At 31.8% G+C, this 13303-nt stretch overlaps 1 protein-coding gene across 1 annotated transcript; it reads left to right on the top strand.

The window, feature by feature from the left end:
• The first annotated feature begins 10740 nt into the window (after positions 1-10740).
• Positions 10741-12800, top strand: LOC102622327 (pectate lyase-like). Its single transcript, XM_006469872.4, has 4 exons — positions 10741-10908; positions 11002-11742; positions 11838-11976; positions 12253-12800. The coding sequence occupies exons 1-4, from the start codon at positions 10799-10801 to the stop codon at positions 12472-12474; spliced, it is 1212 nt and encodes a 403-aa protein (XP_006469935.1). The 5' UTR covers positions 10741-10798; the 3' UTR covers positions 12475-12800.
• Positions 12801-13303: the final 503 nt, after the last annotated feature.

The raw sequence follows: 13303 nt of genomic DNA, 5'->3' as shown, positions 1-13303 counted from the left end.
TAATTTTGCACATTTGATTTAATTTTTGGCCAGCTAATAATATATACCAAGATCATTTGATTGATCTAAAAATATTTTATAAGCCATTTTAATGCATGATTCATGAACGTGTTTTCAACCAATTTAATTTATATAATCAAGAATTAACAAGGTAAATTCATCATTTGACTATCAAGTTCAAGCATTTCATAAATATTTGATCACAACTAAGCCAATCAATTCAGTACACTCAATAGCATGAATAGAGATATTAATTCGAAAATTTCATCATCCCAAGTTCATGCCGAATTTTTGAAAATTGTTCTTCGCAAAGTGGTTTTGTGAAAATATCGGCAAGTTGTTTTTCCGTGGAAATAAACTCTAATGCAATATCTCCCTTTTGAACATGATCTCTCAAGAAATGATGTCTAATTTCTATATGCTTGGTTCTAGAGTGTTGAATGGGATTCTTTGAAAGATTTATAGCACTAGTATTATCACACTTAATAGGAATTTGTTCAAGATTAATGCCATAATCTCTAAGTGTTTGTTTCATCCAAAATGCTTGTGCACAACAACTTCCGGCAGCTATATATTCAGCCTCGGTAGTTGAAAGTGCGACAGAATTTTGTTTCTTGCTAAACCATGAAACAAGAGAGTGTCCTAGAATATACCAAGTTCCACTAGTGCTCTTCCTATCCACTTTATAACCGGCAAAGTCCGCATCCGAATAACATGTTAAATCTATATGAGTTCCTCTAGGATACCAAAGGCCAATATCTATGGTTCCACTCAAATAACGGAAAATTCTTTTAACAGCAAGCAAATGGGATTCCTTGGGACATGACTGAAATCTTGCACACAAACATACACTAAACATGATATCGAGTCTACTTGCAGTCAAATAAAGTAGGGATCCAATCATACCTCGATACATTTTGATATCCACTTCTTTGCCTTTTTCATCTTTGTCCAGCTTGGTTGTTGTGCTCATTGGTGTATTTTTTGTCTTTGAGTCATCAATGTCGAATCGTTTGAGTAGATCTTTTACGTACTTGGCTTGATTTATAAAAATTCCTTCATCATTTTGTTTGATTTGAAGTCCAAGGAAATACTTCAACTCACCCATCATACTCATCTCAAATTCTTTGCTCATACACGATGAAAATTCTTTACACAACAATTCATTAGTAGAACTAAAAATAATATCATCAACATAAATTTGAACAATACATACATCTTGGTTCTTATGCTTAACAAATAGAGTAGTATCCGCTTTACCCATTGAAAAATCATTTTCCAACAGGAAATTCTTAAGTCTATCATACTATGCTCTAGGTGCTTGTTTTAATCCATACAAGGCTTTAAGCAACTTATAAACGTGATTTGGAAATTTTTCATTTTCAAAACCAGGGGGTTGTTTTACATACACTTCTTCCATAATATACCCCTTTAGGAAAGCACTTTTCACATCCATTTGAAATAAGTTGCAATCTTTATGACATGCAAATGCTAACAACATTCTAATTGATTCTAGTCTAGCAACGGGTGCAAAAGTTTCATCAAAATCAATTCCTTCTTCTTGGTTGTAACCTTGAGCCACTAATCTAGCTTTATTTCTGATAACCACACCGGATTCATCCATCTTATTTCTAAATATCCATTTAGTACCTATGACGGATTGATGTTCCGGTTTAGGAACTAATTCCCACACATTGTTTCTTTCAAATTGATTTAACTCCTCTTGCATTGCCATAATCCAAGATTCATCATTTTTCGCATCCTCAAAGGATTTTGGTTCAATTTGAGAAATGAATGCATTATGCTCACAAGTATTTCTAAGTGATGATCTAGTTGTAATACCTCGTGAGGGATCTCCTAAAATTACATCTTTAGGGTGAGAAGAGACATACCTCCACTCCTTGGGGAGTGTTTGAGAAGTACCTTCATTTTGCTCTACATTTGGTTCTTCATGATGTTCCTCTTGAATTCCATGTGGTGCGTCTTCTTGGTTGTCATTTGATGCTCTTCTTGTTGTTCTTCTTCTGCATTATCATCAACAACGACTTTCTCCTTAGAGGAGGGGTTAGACTCATCAAATGTGACATGCATAGATTCTTCCACAACTAAAGTTCTTTTGTTATAGACTCTATAAGCTTTGCTTGAATTTGAATAACCAAGAAAAATACCAACATCAGATTTTGGATCAAATTTACCAAGATTATCTTTTGTGTTCAAATCAAAACATTTGCATCCAAAAACTTTAAAATAGCCAATGTTGGGTTTTCTATCTTTCCAAAGCTCATATGGAGTTTTATTAAAATTAGGTCTAATCAATATCCGATTTAAAACATAACAAGCAGTGTTGACGGCTTCGGCCCAAAAATATTTTGGTAATGCATTTTCATTTAACATGGTCCTAGCTATTTCTTGAATGGGCCTATTCTTTCTCTCAACAACTCCATTTTGTTGTGGAGTTCTAGGTGATGAAAATTGATGCTCAATGCCTAGATTATTGCAAAAAATCTCAAATGCATGATTTTCAAATTCTCCTCCATGATCACTCCTAATGCATACAATACCATGCCCTTTTTCATTTTGTAATTTCTTACAAAGCACTTTAAAAGCATCAAGAGCATCATCCTTATTGGCTAAGAATAATACCCACGTATATCTAGAATAATCATCCACTATCACAAATGCATAATATTTGCCATTTAGACTCGCATATCTAGATGGCCCAAAAAGATCTATGTGAAGAAGTTCAAGTAGTTTTGAAGTAGAAATATGGTTTTTATTCTTGAAAGAAGTTTTAGTTTGTTTTCCAAATTGACAAGCTTCACAAATCTTATCCTTTTGAAAACCAATTTTCGAAAGACCTTTAACTAAATCATCTTTCGAAATTTTTGAAATTAAATCCATACTTGTATGTCCTAACCTTCTATGCCATAACCAACAATCATCATGCAATGCCGAAAAACATTTATCAAGTGTAGATGCACATTCTCTGTCAATGATATAAACATTACCATATATATTCCCAACAAATAAGGTTTTGCCATCACATGAGTTCTCAATAACACAACTAAATTTATCAAAGATAACTTTATAACCTTTGTCACATAATTGACTAATGCTAATTAAGTTGTGTTTCAAGTTCTCAATCAAACATACATTCTCAATTAGAGTTGAAGAGATTTTACCAACATTTCTAATTCCAAGAATTTTTCCTTTTGAGTTGTTTCCAAAAGATATGTCTCCACCATTTTCAATTTTGGTGAAGCTTGAGAACCATGCATAGTTTCCGGTTATGTGCCTTGAACAACCGCTGTCCAAGTATCATTTATTTTTCTTCTTCTTCAAGCCCTACAAGAAAAAATCTCAAGTTTTAGGTACCCAAAGCTTTTTGGGTCCTTGAGAGTTAGTAACGGTTTCTTTTGGAACCCAAATGCATTTGAGACCATCATATGCATTCCTTTTCACGGGGCATCTAAATTTCATGTGACCATGTTGATTACAATAATGACATACAATCTTATAGTCATTTGTGGAGGTAGCTTTAACAAAATAATTCTTATAGTACTTTTGCTTCAAGTTAGGCTTATATCCAAGTCCTCCTTTATCAAAAACACATTTTTGTGAGTTAAGCATATTATCCAACATCTTTTGCCCATTTGTAAATTTCAAAAAAATTTCATTCAATTCATTACTCTGTTTCTTGAGCATTTCGTTCTCATTTTTCAACTCATCTATGTGTGATTTTAAATGCTTATGTAAGATGCTAGGTTTCTCATTTGATAATGCAATTTCATCATGCAATGTTTTGTTTCCTACTTCTAGGCATACAATTCTTGCATTTAGAGATTCATTTTCATTTTTAAGCTTTGTCATTTTCTTTTTAAGACATACATTCTTTTTACCAATCTTCATCAACTCATTATGCAAATCTTTAAAAGCATCATACAATTCATCATAGGTAGGATCACTTACCTCATTGAGATCATCATCCCCTCCTATTGCCATGAGTGCTAGGTTTGATATTTCTTGCGATCCTTCTTCATCATTTGATTCTTCCTCACTATCATCCCAAGTTACAACCATTGCTTTCTTCTTGAGTTTGTTGATAAGTGGGCACTCCGATCTTATATGTCCAGGCTTCTTGAATTCATAGCATGTGATTGCCTCATTCTTCTCCTTATGGTTCTTGAAGTTTTTGAAATTTCTTCGCTCTCCGGTTTTCTTGAAGACTTTTCTGAACCTCCTTGCTAGCATGGCTAGCTCTTTATCATCCGGTTCACTCTCCCCATCACTCTCATATTTTGAAGCTTTGATAGCAATGCTTTTCTTTTTCTCCTCATGTCCTTTTTCTGCAGCTAAATCCTCTTCATACGAAATAAGAGAACCAATTAAATCATCAAGAGATAAAGTATTTAAATCTTTGGCCTCTTCAATGGCGGTTCTTTTAGGTCTCCATTCTTTTGGAAGTGACCTAATGATTTTCTTAACTTTCTCACTATTTGAGAAGGTTTTCCCTAATGCACCTAGGGTGTTCACTATGTTCGTGAATCTAGTGTACATAGAATACACATTTTCATTTTGTTCCATTTGGAACAACTCATATTGACGAGTGTATCTACTAATTTTAGACTCTTTTACTTGATTTGTCCCTTCATAGACAACTCCAAGTTTGTTCCATATTTCTTGTGCACTTTCACAACTAGATACTCTATGAAATTCTTTCTTATCAAGGGCACAAAACAAAGCATTCATAGCCTGGGAGTTTAGAGACATCTTTCTCTTTTCTAACTCACTCCATTGACTCGATGGTTTAGGAATATCATCTCCTACTTCATCTTTAAACGTAGGCATGAATGGACCATCACAAACAACTTCCCAAATTTCATAATCTAAGGCTTGCAAATAAATTCTCATTCTAGTTTTCCAATAAGCATAGTCATTACCATCGAAAAATGGTGGTCTAGTTGTAGATTGCCCTTCTCTAAAGGTTGAGTCATTTAGGGTTGCCATGGATCTTTTACTCTAGACGATTAAGTCTTAACAAGAGAACAAGACTCTGATACCAATTGAAATACAAGTATGCAACCCAAGAGGGAGAGTGAATTGGGATTCTAAAAAATTATTCAATTTATAAAGAAAAACTTAATGCAAATATAATCCAAATTCAAAGCAATAACAATTAAGTTGATCACAATATAAAAAGATAAGGGAAGAGAGATTCAAACACAGAGATTTTTACGTGGTTCGGCCAACCTCGCCTACGTCAACGCCTCAAAGCTTTCCGGGCTTGAGGATTCCACTAAGCAAGTCTCCAAGGCTTCAAATGCTTACACTTGACTTCCAAGGTGTCAATAAACCTTTACAACAAGAGATTATCCCCAATCTCTTAACCCAAGTGTATCCCAACACTTACAATCACTCAAAGTAAAAGATTATAAACTGTTTTGCCTCTCACAATATATAAGATTACACAATGATGCTTAATATGTGAATAGATGAAGCAAGAATGTGTTCTAAGTTCTATGATGATTGTATTCTCGAATATTAGCTCAATGGTCGTGTTGTGATCAACCTTGTTTGAATTTGAATGAGCTTATTTATAGTTGGAGCTGAAAAATTAGCCGTTACAAACTGTCGATCCGAAAACGGTTCGTCGTTAGCCATTAACGGTTAACCGTTTACGCTGGTCAAAAGTTACCGTTGGGCCAAATTTCAAATAAACAGTTTGTCGTTTAGGATTAACCTTTCGCCGTTAATTTCTAGGGATCTGCAAGATGAACATTAGTTATCCGTTTACACTAAACGGTTAAGGATTTGTAAGAAGTGACTTATCTGGATGTTATCGGTTAACCGTTTGTAATAAACAGTTCACCATTTGTCTCCTGTAACCTGCAAAACAATTCATCTTTAACCGGTTTTGTTAATCAGTGATTCTGGATGTTATCGGTTAACCGTTTAAATAAACGGTTTACCGTTAAGTTCCAGTGGCCTTCCCACCTTTTGTGTTTTTCGTTTTTCATAAACGGTTAGAGCTTTAGGCATTATGTTGCTCTCTGGATGTTATCGGTTAGCCATTTAAATAAACGGTTCACCATTAAGTTCTAGTAACCTTCCCATCTTTTGTGTTTTCCGTTTTTCATAAACGGTTAGAGGTTTAGGAAATATATTGCTCTCTGGCATTAATCGGTTAACCGTTTAGAGGAAAACAGTTTACCGTTTATTTCCATAATCACATTTTAAAACAGTTTTTGCAAAGAAACTTTTTCTACTATGAAAGTCCATCTTTTATGAATCTTTTTCGTTTATTAAGGAATAGCTCCAACATTTTTATCAAAAACCATTTAAAGTTTGTTATCATCAAAATCAATATTATTAACATATTCATGTTAACACTTCCATCACCATTGTCATTGTCTCAAGCCACTGCACCACTAGCCTTTCATTGCCAATCGATCTACCAACAAATTTCTTGGTAAATACCAACCAAAATCCCTCCTTTATTTGATTAAAAATTAGATGATAATATCGTATTAAAATAATATAAAATAAAAATAGAAAAAGAATAATTTACTTATGGGAATATAAGATTTAAGAAATTAGAAATTAATTGGAAAGAATGACAAAGAATGAAAATGAGAAGACTAGCAATGAAGCGGCTGAAATTGGGAGCTCATCAAACTAGATCATATGGTCATTCTTTTTTGTGGTTCGTATTTTCTGTAAAAAAAAAATAATAATAATGATCAAATCAATGGAGAAGGAACGATTGGAAGCGGAATAGTTTAACGTCAGTTGCAATTTGCTGGTGGGAGAAGAAATCAAATAAACAAGAGGTTTTCCTTGACAGGTGCTAGCGAATTTGTTAGTATGGTCAACAGCCACAAATGGATATTTGTGCAATGGCTTTAGGCAGTGACAATCGCGGTGGAAGGTGGTTAGGATTTTTAGAAGGGTAAAAGTCTATTTAGTTCTTGTATTTTAAGATTAGTATCTATTTAGTCCATATATTTTAAAAAATATCTCGAAACATTCCTGCCGTTAAAGTATTGATACTCATACCGTTACTTTTTATTTCTTTTGTCTTACTTTTACAATATTGTCCTTTTATAATAATTTCTTTGTTTGGACATTAATAAAAAGAAAATAATTAAATTACCAATTTAACCCTAAGAAATAAAAAAATATTAATTTTTAATTGTCAAAAATTAAATTATTATTTTTTATTTCTTTTGGCTTACTTTTACAATATTACCCTTTTATAATAATTTTTTTTGGGACATTAATAAAAAGAAAATAATTAAATTACCAATTTAACCCTAAAAATAAAATATATATATATATATATTAATTTTTAATTGTCAAAAATTGTATGCAAACTACCAAGTGTGCAAATGGTGCTTGTAAAAAAATTAATATAATTGTTTTTATTTTCTAGGGTGAAATTGGTAATTTAATTATTTTCTTTTTATTAATGTCCAAAAAAAATTATTATAAGACGGTAATATTGTAAAAGTAAGCTAAAAGAAATAAAAAATAACGATAGGGGTATCAATACTTTAATGGCATGGATATTTTGAGGCATTTTTAAAAATACAAGGACTAAACGGACACTAATCTTAAAATATAAGGACTAAATGAGTTTTTACCCTTTTTAGAATTATTTTATTTTTAGTAAGGATAATTTTAGAAATAAGTGAGGTTAATTAAAAAATAGAGACTAATGAGAGAATTTGAGAGGGTCAAATATTACCACTGTTTCAATATGGGAAGCAACAATCTGTGTAAAGGATGGTGATATTCTCTCTTTTTCTTTTTGGGTAAAGTCATGTCACTTTTATAAAAAAAAAGGTAAGAAGGTGAATAAAGCCTAAACTATTTTTTCTCCTAAGATTCCAACTTGAATGGCTAACTAAGTGCTTTAAAATAAATATTTTTTGTAAATCCACCTCACAAATACCAAAATGGCCCTACTCATTTAATATTTAAATATTTTATTTTATTTTATTTTTCAGATTTAGTTATTTAATAAAAAATTAGATCTATCTTCATCCCATTGAATAATATCCCATTCATTCATTAATTCAAAAATTTTATGTGTATAAAAAAATCTATGTTAATATAAGAAAAGATCTGTTAAATAAGATAATACCTTCATTTTATTGATTATTTCACCATAGGTAACACTATAATTACCCCCAAAAAAAAAACTCAAAAGTGTGGCGCTTTAATAGAAAAAAGGGAGAGAATTAAGTTAAATTCATAACCAAGTTTTTAACAAATAGGAAATCCAATTTAAACTCCCTTCATCATACGATTGTAGCGTTGGAAGTGAAGCTTTTCTGGACCAAAAAACTGGTGGTATCCAAGAAATCAGTAGGCCATTTTATACCCAAAATTATTTATAAAATCCCTTTTTAATTGAAATTACCTAAATAATTAAAGACAAATTAATTCATTTTTTAGTTTGATTGGGAATTCAATTAATCATTTAAATAAATTATTTTTTTAGCAAAGTTTTTACATCCATCCCATTTCATAATTTGTATTTATACTTTAAATTTTAATTGAAAATATATTTTTTAAAAAAATTACAAGAATTTAGAGTTACGAAGATAGAAATTATATAATAAGAAAGAAACAATTTAAACATTTTAGAATTCATATATAAAAATTTAAAAGAAATATTTTTTCCCAAGTAAAATTTTATAGAAAGATGGTTAATTTTAACACATGGTTTGTATTTTAGAAAATAAATTAGGGTATTTAAAAAATAAAATTAGAAAAGGGTGTTACAAGAATTTTAAAGGGGTATTAAAAGTTATACTCTCAAGAAATAGATATGGTCATAAATGTAGCCGTTGTATAAGGTCTGTAGTCTCTGTCTCTCTCTACTATTTTTGGTCCATCCGGGCATCATCCTTTGGTACATAAGGCCTGGAGAATGCGCAGCTATCACTCTTTTCCTCTTGCTATATGTTTATTTTATTTTCTCTCCTAATTAATAGGACTAAAGGACATTTGTATAAAAAATAAGGATTTTTTTTCCCAGTGTTTCTCTTTCTCTTAATTTTTTTCTAATCTTTCAAATCCAATTAAAAAAGTTGTTTAATAATAAATAAAATTAAAAAATTAACTTAATTATTAATATCCAAATTCAAAATTCAATTTTGATCACTTATTTCCCCATCCGAGACTTAAGGAGAAAAACAATATTATGGTAAAATCTTTATCCATGCAAGAACTGAAAATAGTGATCTTCAATGGTTTGTTTTTTTTTTTTCCTCTTTAATGCCGACGCTTGAGATTAGGGGTCATTCTTATATTAAATCTATGCCAGATAAAACTCCAGTGCATTCAAAATAGTCGAGTCACAATGGGCCATTTTTTTTTTAATTACAGAAAAATATCATTTTATAAAAGAAATTAATGAATATTATATTTGTAAGACAAAAAAATAAATTAATTAAACACGGCACTTTCCCCAATAGGATAGAGAAAAAAAAATTAAAACAAGTTCAAGAAGTACAGCTTTTGAAAGTCAACAAAACACATTTGGAATTTCTCCTTCATCACACCATAAAAAAGTCGAAAAAAGGTCATCATATTTCAAGAAGTGGATGAAAATTTTTCCCTAATTACAGGAACTTGGAAAGTTTCACTTACCTTGAAGACTTCTTTTTTTTTTTTATATATATGAAGACCTTTATGCACAAGGTGGCTTTATTAGTGGAGGTGGCTCTAATCACCTTTGGGTAAAATCTAACAACATCCATATATAAAATCTTAATGGGATTGAGAAAAGATAGTTGTATCTTAAAAGTTTCGGTACTAAAATATTTGGTAAACATTAAGTATTATAATTTGAAAACTTAATTGATATAATTTTACACTTGTATGATAAAAAATTTATTATATCTTTATTAATTTTATTAAAATTATATTTACTATATATTATTAACTTTTATTTAATAATTATAATTTTTTTGGACAGTAACTGTATTTCAAAAGTTACATCACCTCAACCCTAAGAGAGGACGTGATTATTACGTTATATTTATTAGAGAACAAAAATATATTAATAATAATATAAAATGGTGGGGCTATTATTTACTGATTTATGTTATGACATAGGAGATCTAATACAAATGACAATAAATGTTTATTACAAAGGAAGCCAACTAATTAAAATACCGAAATTGTAGAAACATATATGACCTTCTTTAGTATCAAGCTTGAATATTGATAATAGTTTAAATATAGTTTCTAATCTACCTTAATTGAAAAAAATTAAGGATCAATTACTCATAATAAAATGTTGTTTTGTCATTTTCTCTAGTGCAATCATTCTTGCATGATCTGAACCAAATTTGATTACTTCTCAAAATTTTCAAGAGGTCAAAAATGGCAGGAAATTCTAGATTATTGGATAAATTATAGTGAAAACAAGAAGTATGTAAGTTAACATGTGAACAAATTGAAAAAAGGGAAAAAGAAAACGAACCCTTTATTAATTATTAATTTATTGTGGCAGATAAATCCATGTTCTACGTATAGAGAGTCAAAATAATTGACTTACAAAGGTTTAATTTCTTAGGGCATGATTAACGGTTTAAACTACCATATGCAAAGCCGAGCCATAAATACCTGAAATTACGATCAAGTGGACCCTTGATGTTAATTAAGATTAATCACGCCATCACTCATGGCTTTATAATTCCTTTATATAGTCCCCTCAAGTTCAGCTATCTAACCCCACCTCTCTCTGAGTTTAATTCAATCTCCGAAGATAAGAAAGAAGAAAATGTCAAATATTTCAGTCTTTCTTATCTTCTTCTTCTCTCTTTTGATTCCTAATTTGGTTTCATCTTCATCAATTCAAGACCCCGAACTCGTTGCACAAGATGTGCACAGGTAACTAATAATACTTTATTATATATTTTAGTTTAAGTTTTAATTTTATGTAGGCTACATTAATTTAATTTTTTCTTATTGTTTATTTAACAGGAGCATCAATGCTTCTCGGCGGAACTTGGCCTATTTGTCTTGTGGAACTGGAAACCCTATTGATGATTGCTGGAGATGTGACCCAAATTGGGAGAGAAATCGCCAAAGATTAGCTGATTGTGCCATTGGATTTGGCAGGGATGCCATTGGAGGAAGAAATGGTCGAATTTATGTGGTCACTGACTCCGGCGACGATAACCCGACAAACCCGAAACCGGGGACTCTCAGGCATGCGGTGATTCAAGATGAGCCATTGTGGATTATATTCAATAGAGACATGGTGATTAAGCTGAACCAAGAGCTGGTTATGAACTCTCACAAGACAATTGATGGTAGAGGTGCAAGTGTTCACATTGCCGATGGGCCATGCATTACCATACATTTTGCTACTAACATCATTATCCATGGCATTCACATACATGATTGTAAGAAAGCTGGCAATGGGAATATAAGAGATTCACCTGAGCATTCTGGATGGTGGGATGCGTCGGATGGTGATGGGGTTTCCATATTTTCAAGTCAGCATATATGGATTGATCATTGCTCATTGTCTAATTGCCAAGATGGACTCATTGATGCCATCCATGGATCCACTGCCATCACCATTTCTAACAACTACTTCACTCATCATGATAAGGTCATGCTCTTGGGCCACAGTGATTCTTATACTCAAGACAAGAACATGCAAGCCACTATTGCCTTTAATCATTTTGGAGAAGGGCTAGTACAAAGAATGCCGAGGTAATTAATTAATTTAATCAATTTGATATTATATTCGTACAGCATATATGTTTCATAGAATAGCATTGATTTGTTGTGTGTTTTGACAACTGCAGATGCAGGCAAGGGTATTTTCATGTGGTCAACAATGACTATACTGAATGGCAAATGTATGCTATTGGTGGAAGTGCTGCCCCTACTATTAACAGCCAAGGCAATAGATTTTTTGCACCCAATGAAAGATTTAGGAAAGAGGTATAATTAATTAACCATGCATAATGTACATTCATTTTTTTTTTCTTTTCTACTACATTCACAATAGCTTGGCTGATTGCGAATGCAAATCAGTCAACACTCTTTGAAATCGCACATGAGTAATAATAGAGGGTAAGGATTTGCACTTGTATTTAGTGGGTGGGTATCAAAACTTATTAAAAAAAAGAGAGAGAGAGAGAACAGTTCCCTACACTTCATGCATGAACGTACACTTATTGAGATTTGAAAACCAAATTAAACATGTGATGGATGCAGGTGACTAAACATGAGGATGCACCAGAGAGTGAATGGAGGAACTGGAATTGGAGATCAGAAGGGGACTTGATGTTGAATGGGGCCTATTTCCGGCAAACGGGAGCCGGTGCATCTTCAACCTATGCTAGAGCTTCCAGTCTGAATGCAAGACCATCTACTCTTGTGGGTCCAATGACCATGAGAGCTGGCGCACTCAACTGCAGAAAGGGCTCTCGTTGCTGATCATAATTTAATATTTGAAATTAGTGCATGATGATGAAGAGTCATCAGTCAATAGCCCTTTACATTCTGGCTGCTTTAATTTACTCATTAGAACTTTCTGCTTCCAGTCGCTAAGTAGCTATATCATTACCATCTCTGTGGGCGTGGACAACCTCTACGTATTGCTTTAAAAAGCTATCTCTAGGATTTTATTGTCAAGTGTGTCCATCCTTGTTATGTCAAAGAAAGCAAGCGGAGTAGTGTTGCTTTTATTATTAATTAAACGTATGCTTTTTTATGTCTAAGGTATCATATTAGTTATACAATAAGTAAACGATATTACGATCTGTCTATCTCTACTTTATGTCTATCTCTACTTTAAAGAACCAGCACGCAATTAGTGATTTAATAAAATTCAACTATATATATAGTTATATCATATATTATTAATTAGTTATATTATCTTTGATATATTTTAAAGTTCCTTACGCATGCCCTCTATTGTTAGCTGAGTGCTTGAATACACTCACAATTACTTTGAAGAAAATTTAAACAACTTATTCTTTGTAACTTTTTTTTAAAAGTAAAATGAAGGATAAAGTATCAATTTTTAACTCCCTATCTTATCAAAATTTGAATTCAAATTATTAGAAAAAGAAAATTATTTGAAAACTACTCAATCAAATTCTAGGTACGAATAATTGGATATTTACCAGATCATATACAAGTCTAATTTTTATCATACTAATATTTACTCTCATCCGAACGTGAGAACATGTTGAAAAATATCAAGAATGTGAACGTAAAAGAATTTTGCGGCATGCCTCGCCAGAAACGAAGAGAAAACGAC

The sequence above is a fragment of the Citrus sinensis genome, chromosome 2 (assembly GCF_022201045.2).
Source record: "Citrus sinensis cultivar Valencia sweet orange chromosome 2, DVS_A1.0, whole genome shotgun sequence".
NCBI lineage: Eukaryota > Viridiplantae > Streptophyta > Magnoliopsida > Sapindales > Rutaceae > Citrus > Citrus sinensis.
Note: the sequence above shows the minus strand (reverse complement) of the source record. Positions and strands in the feature narration are given on the sequence as shown.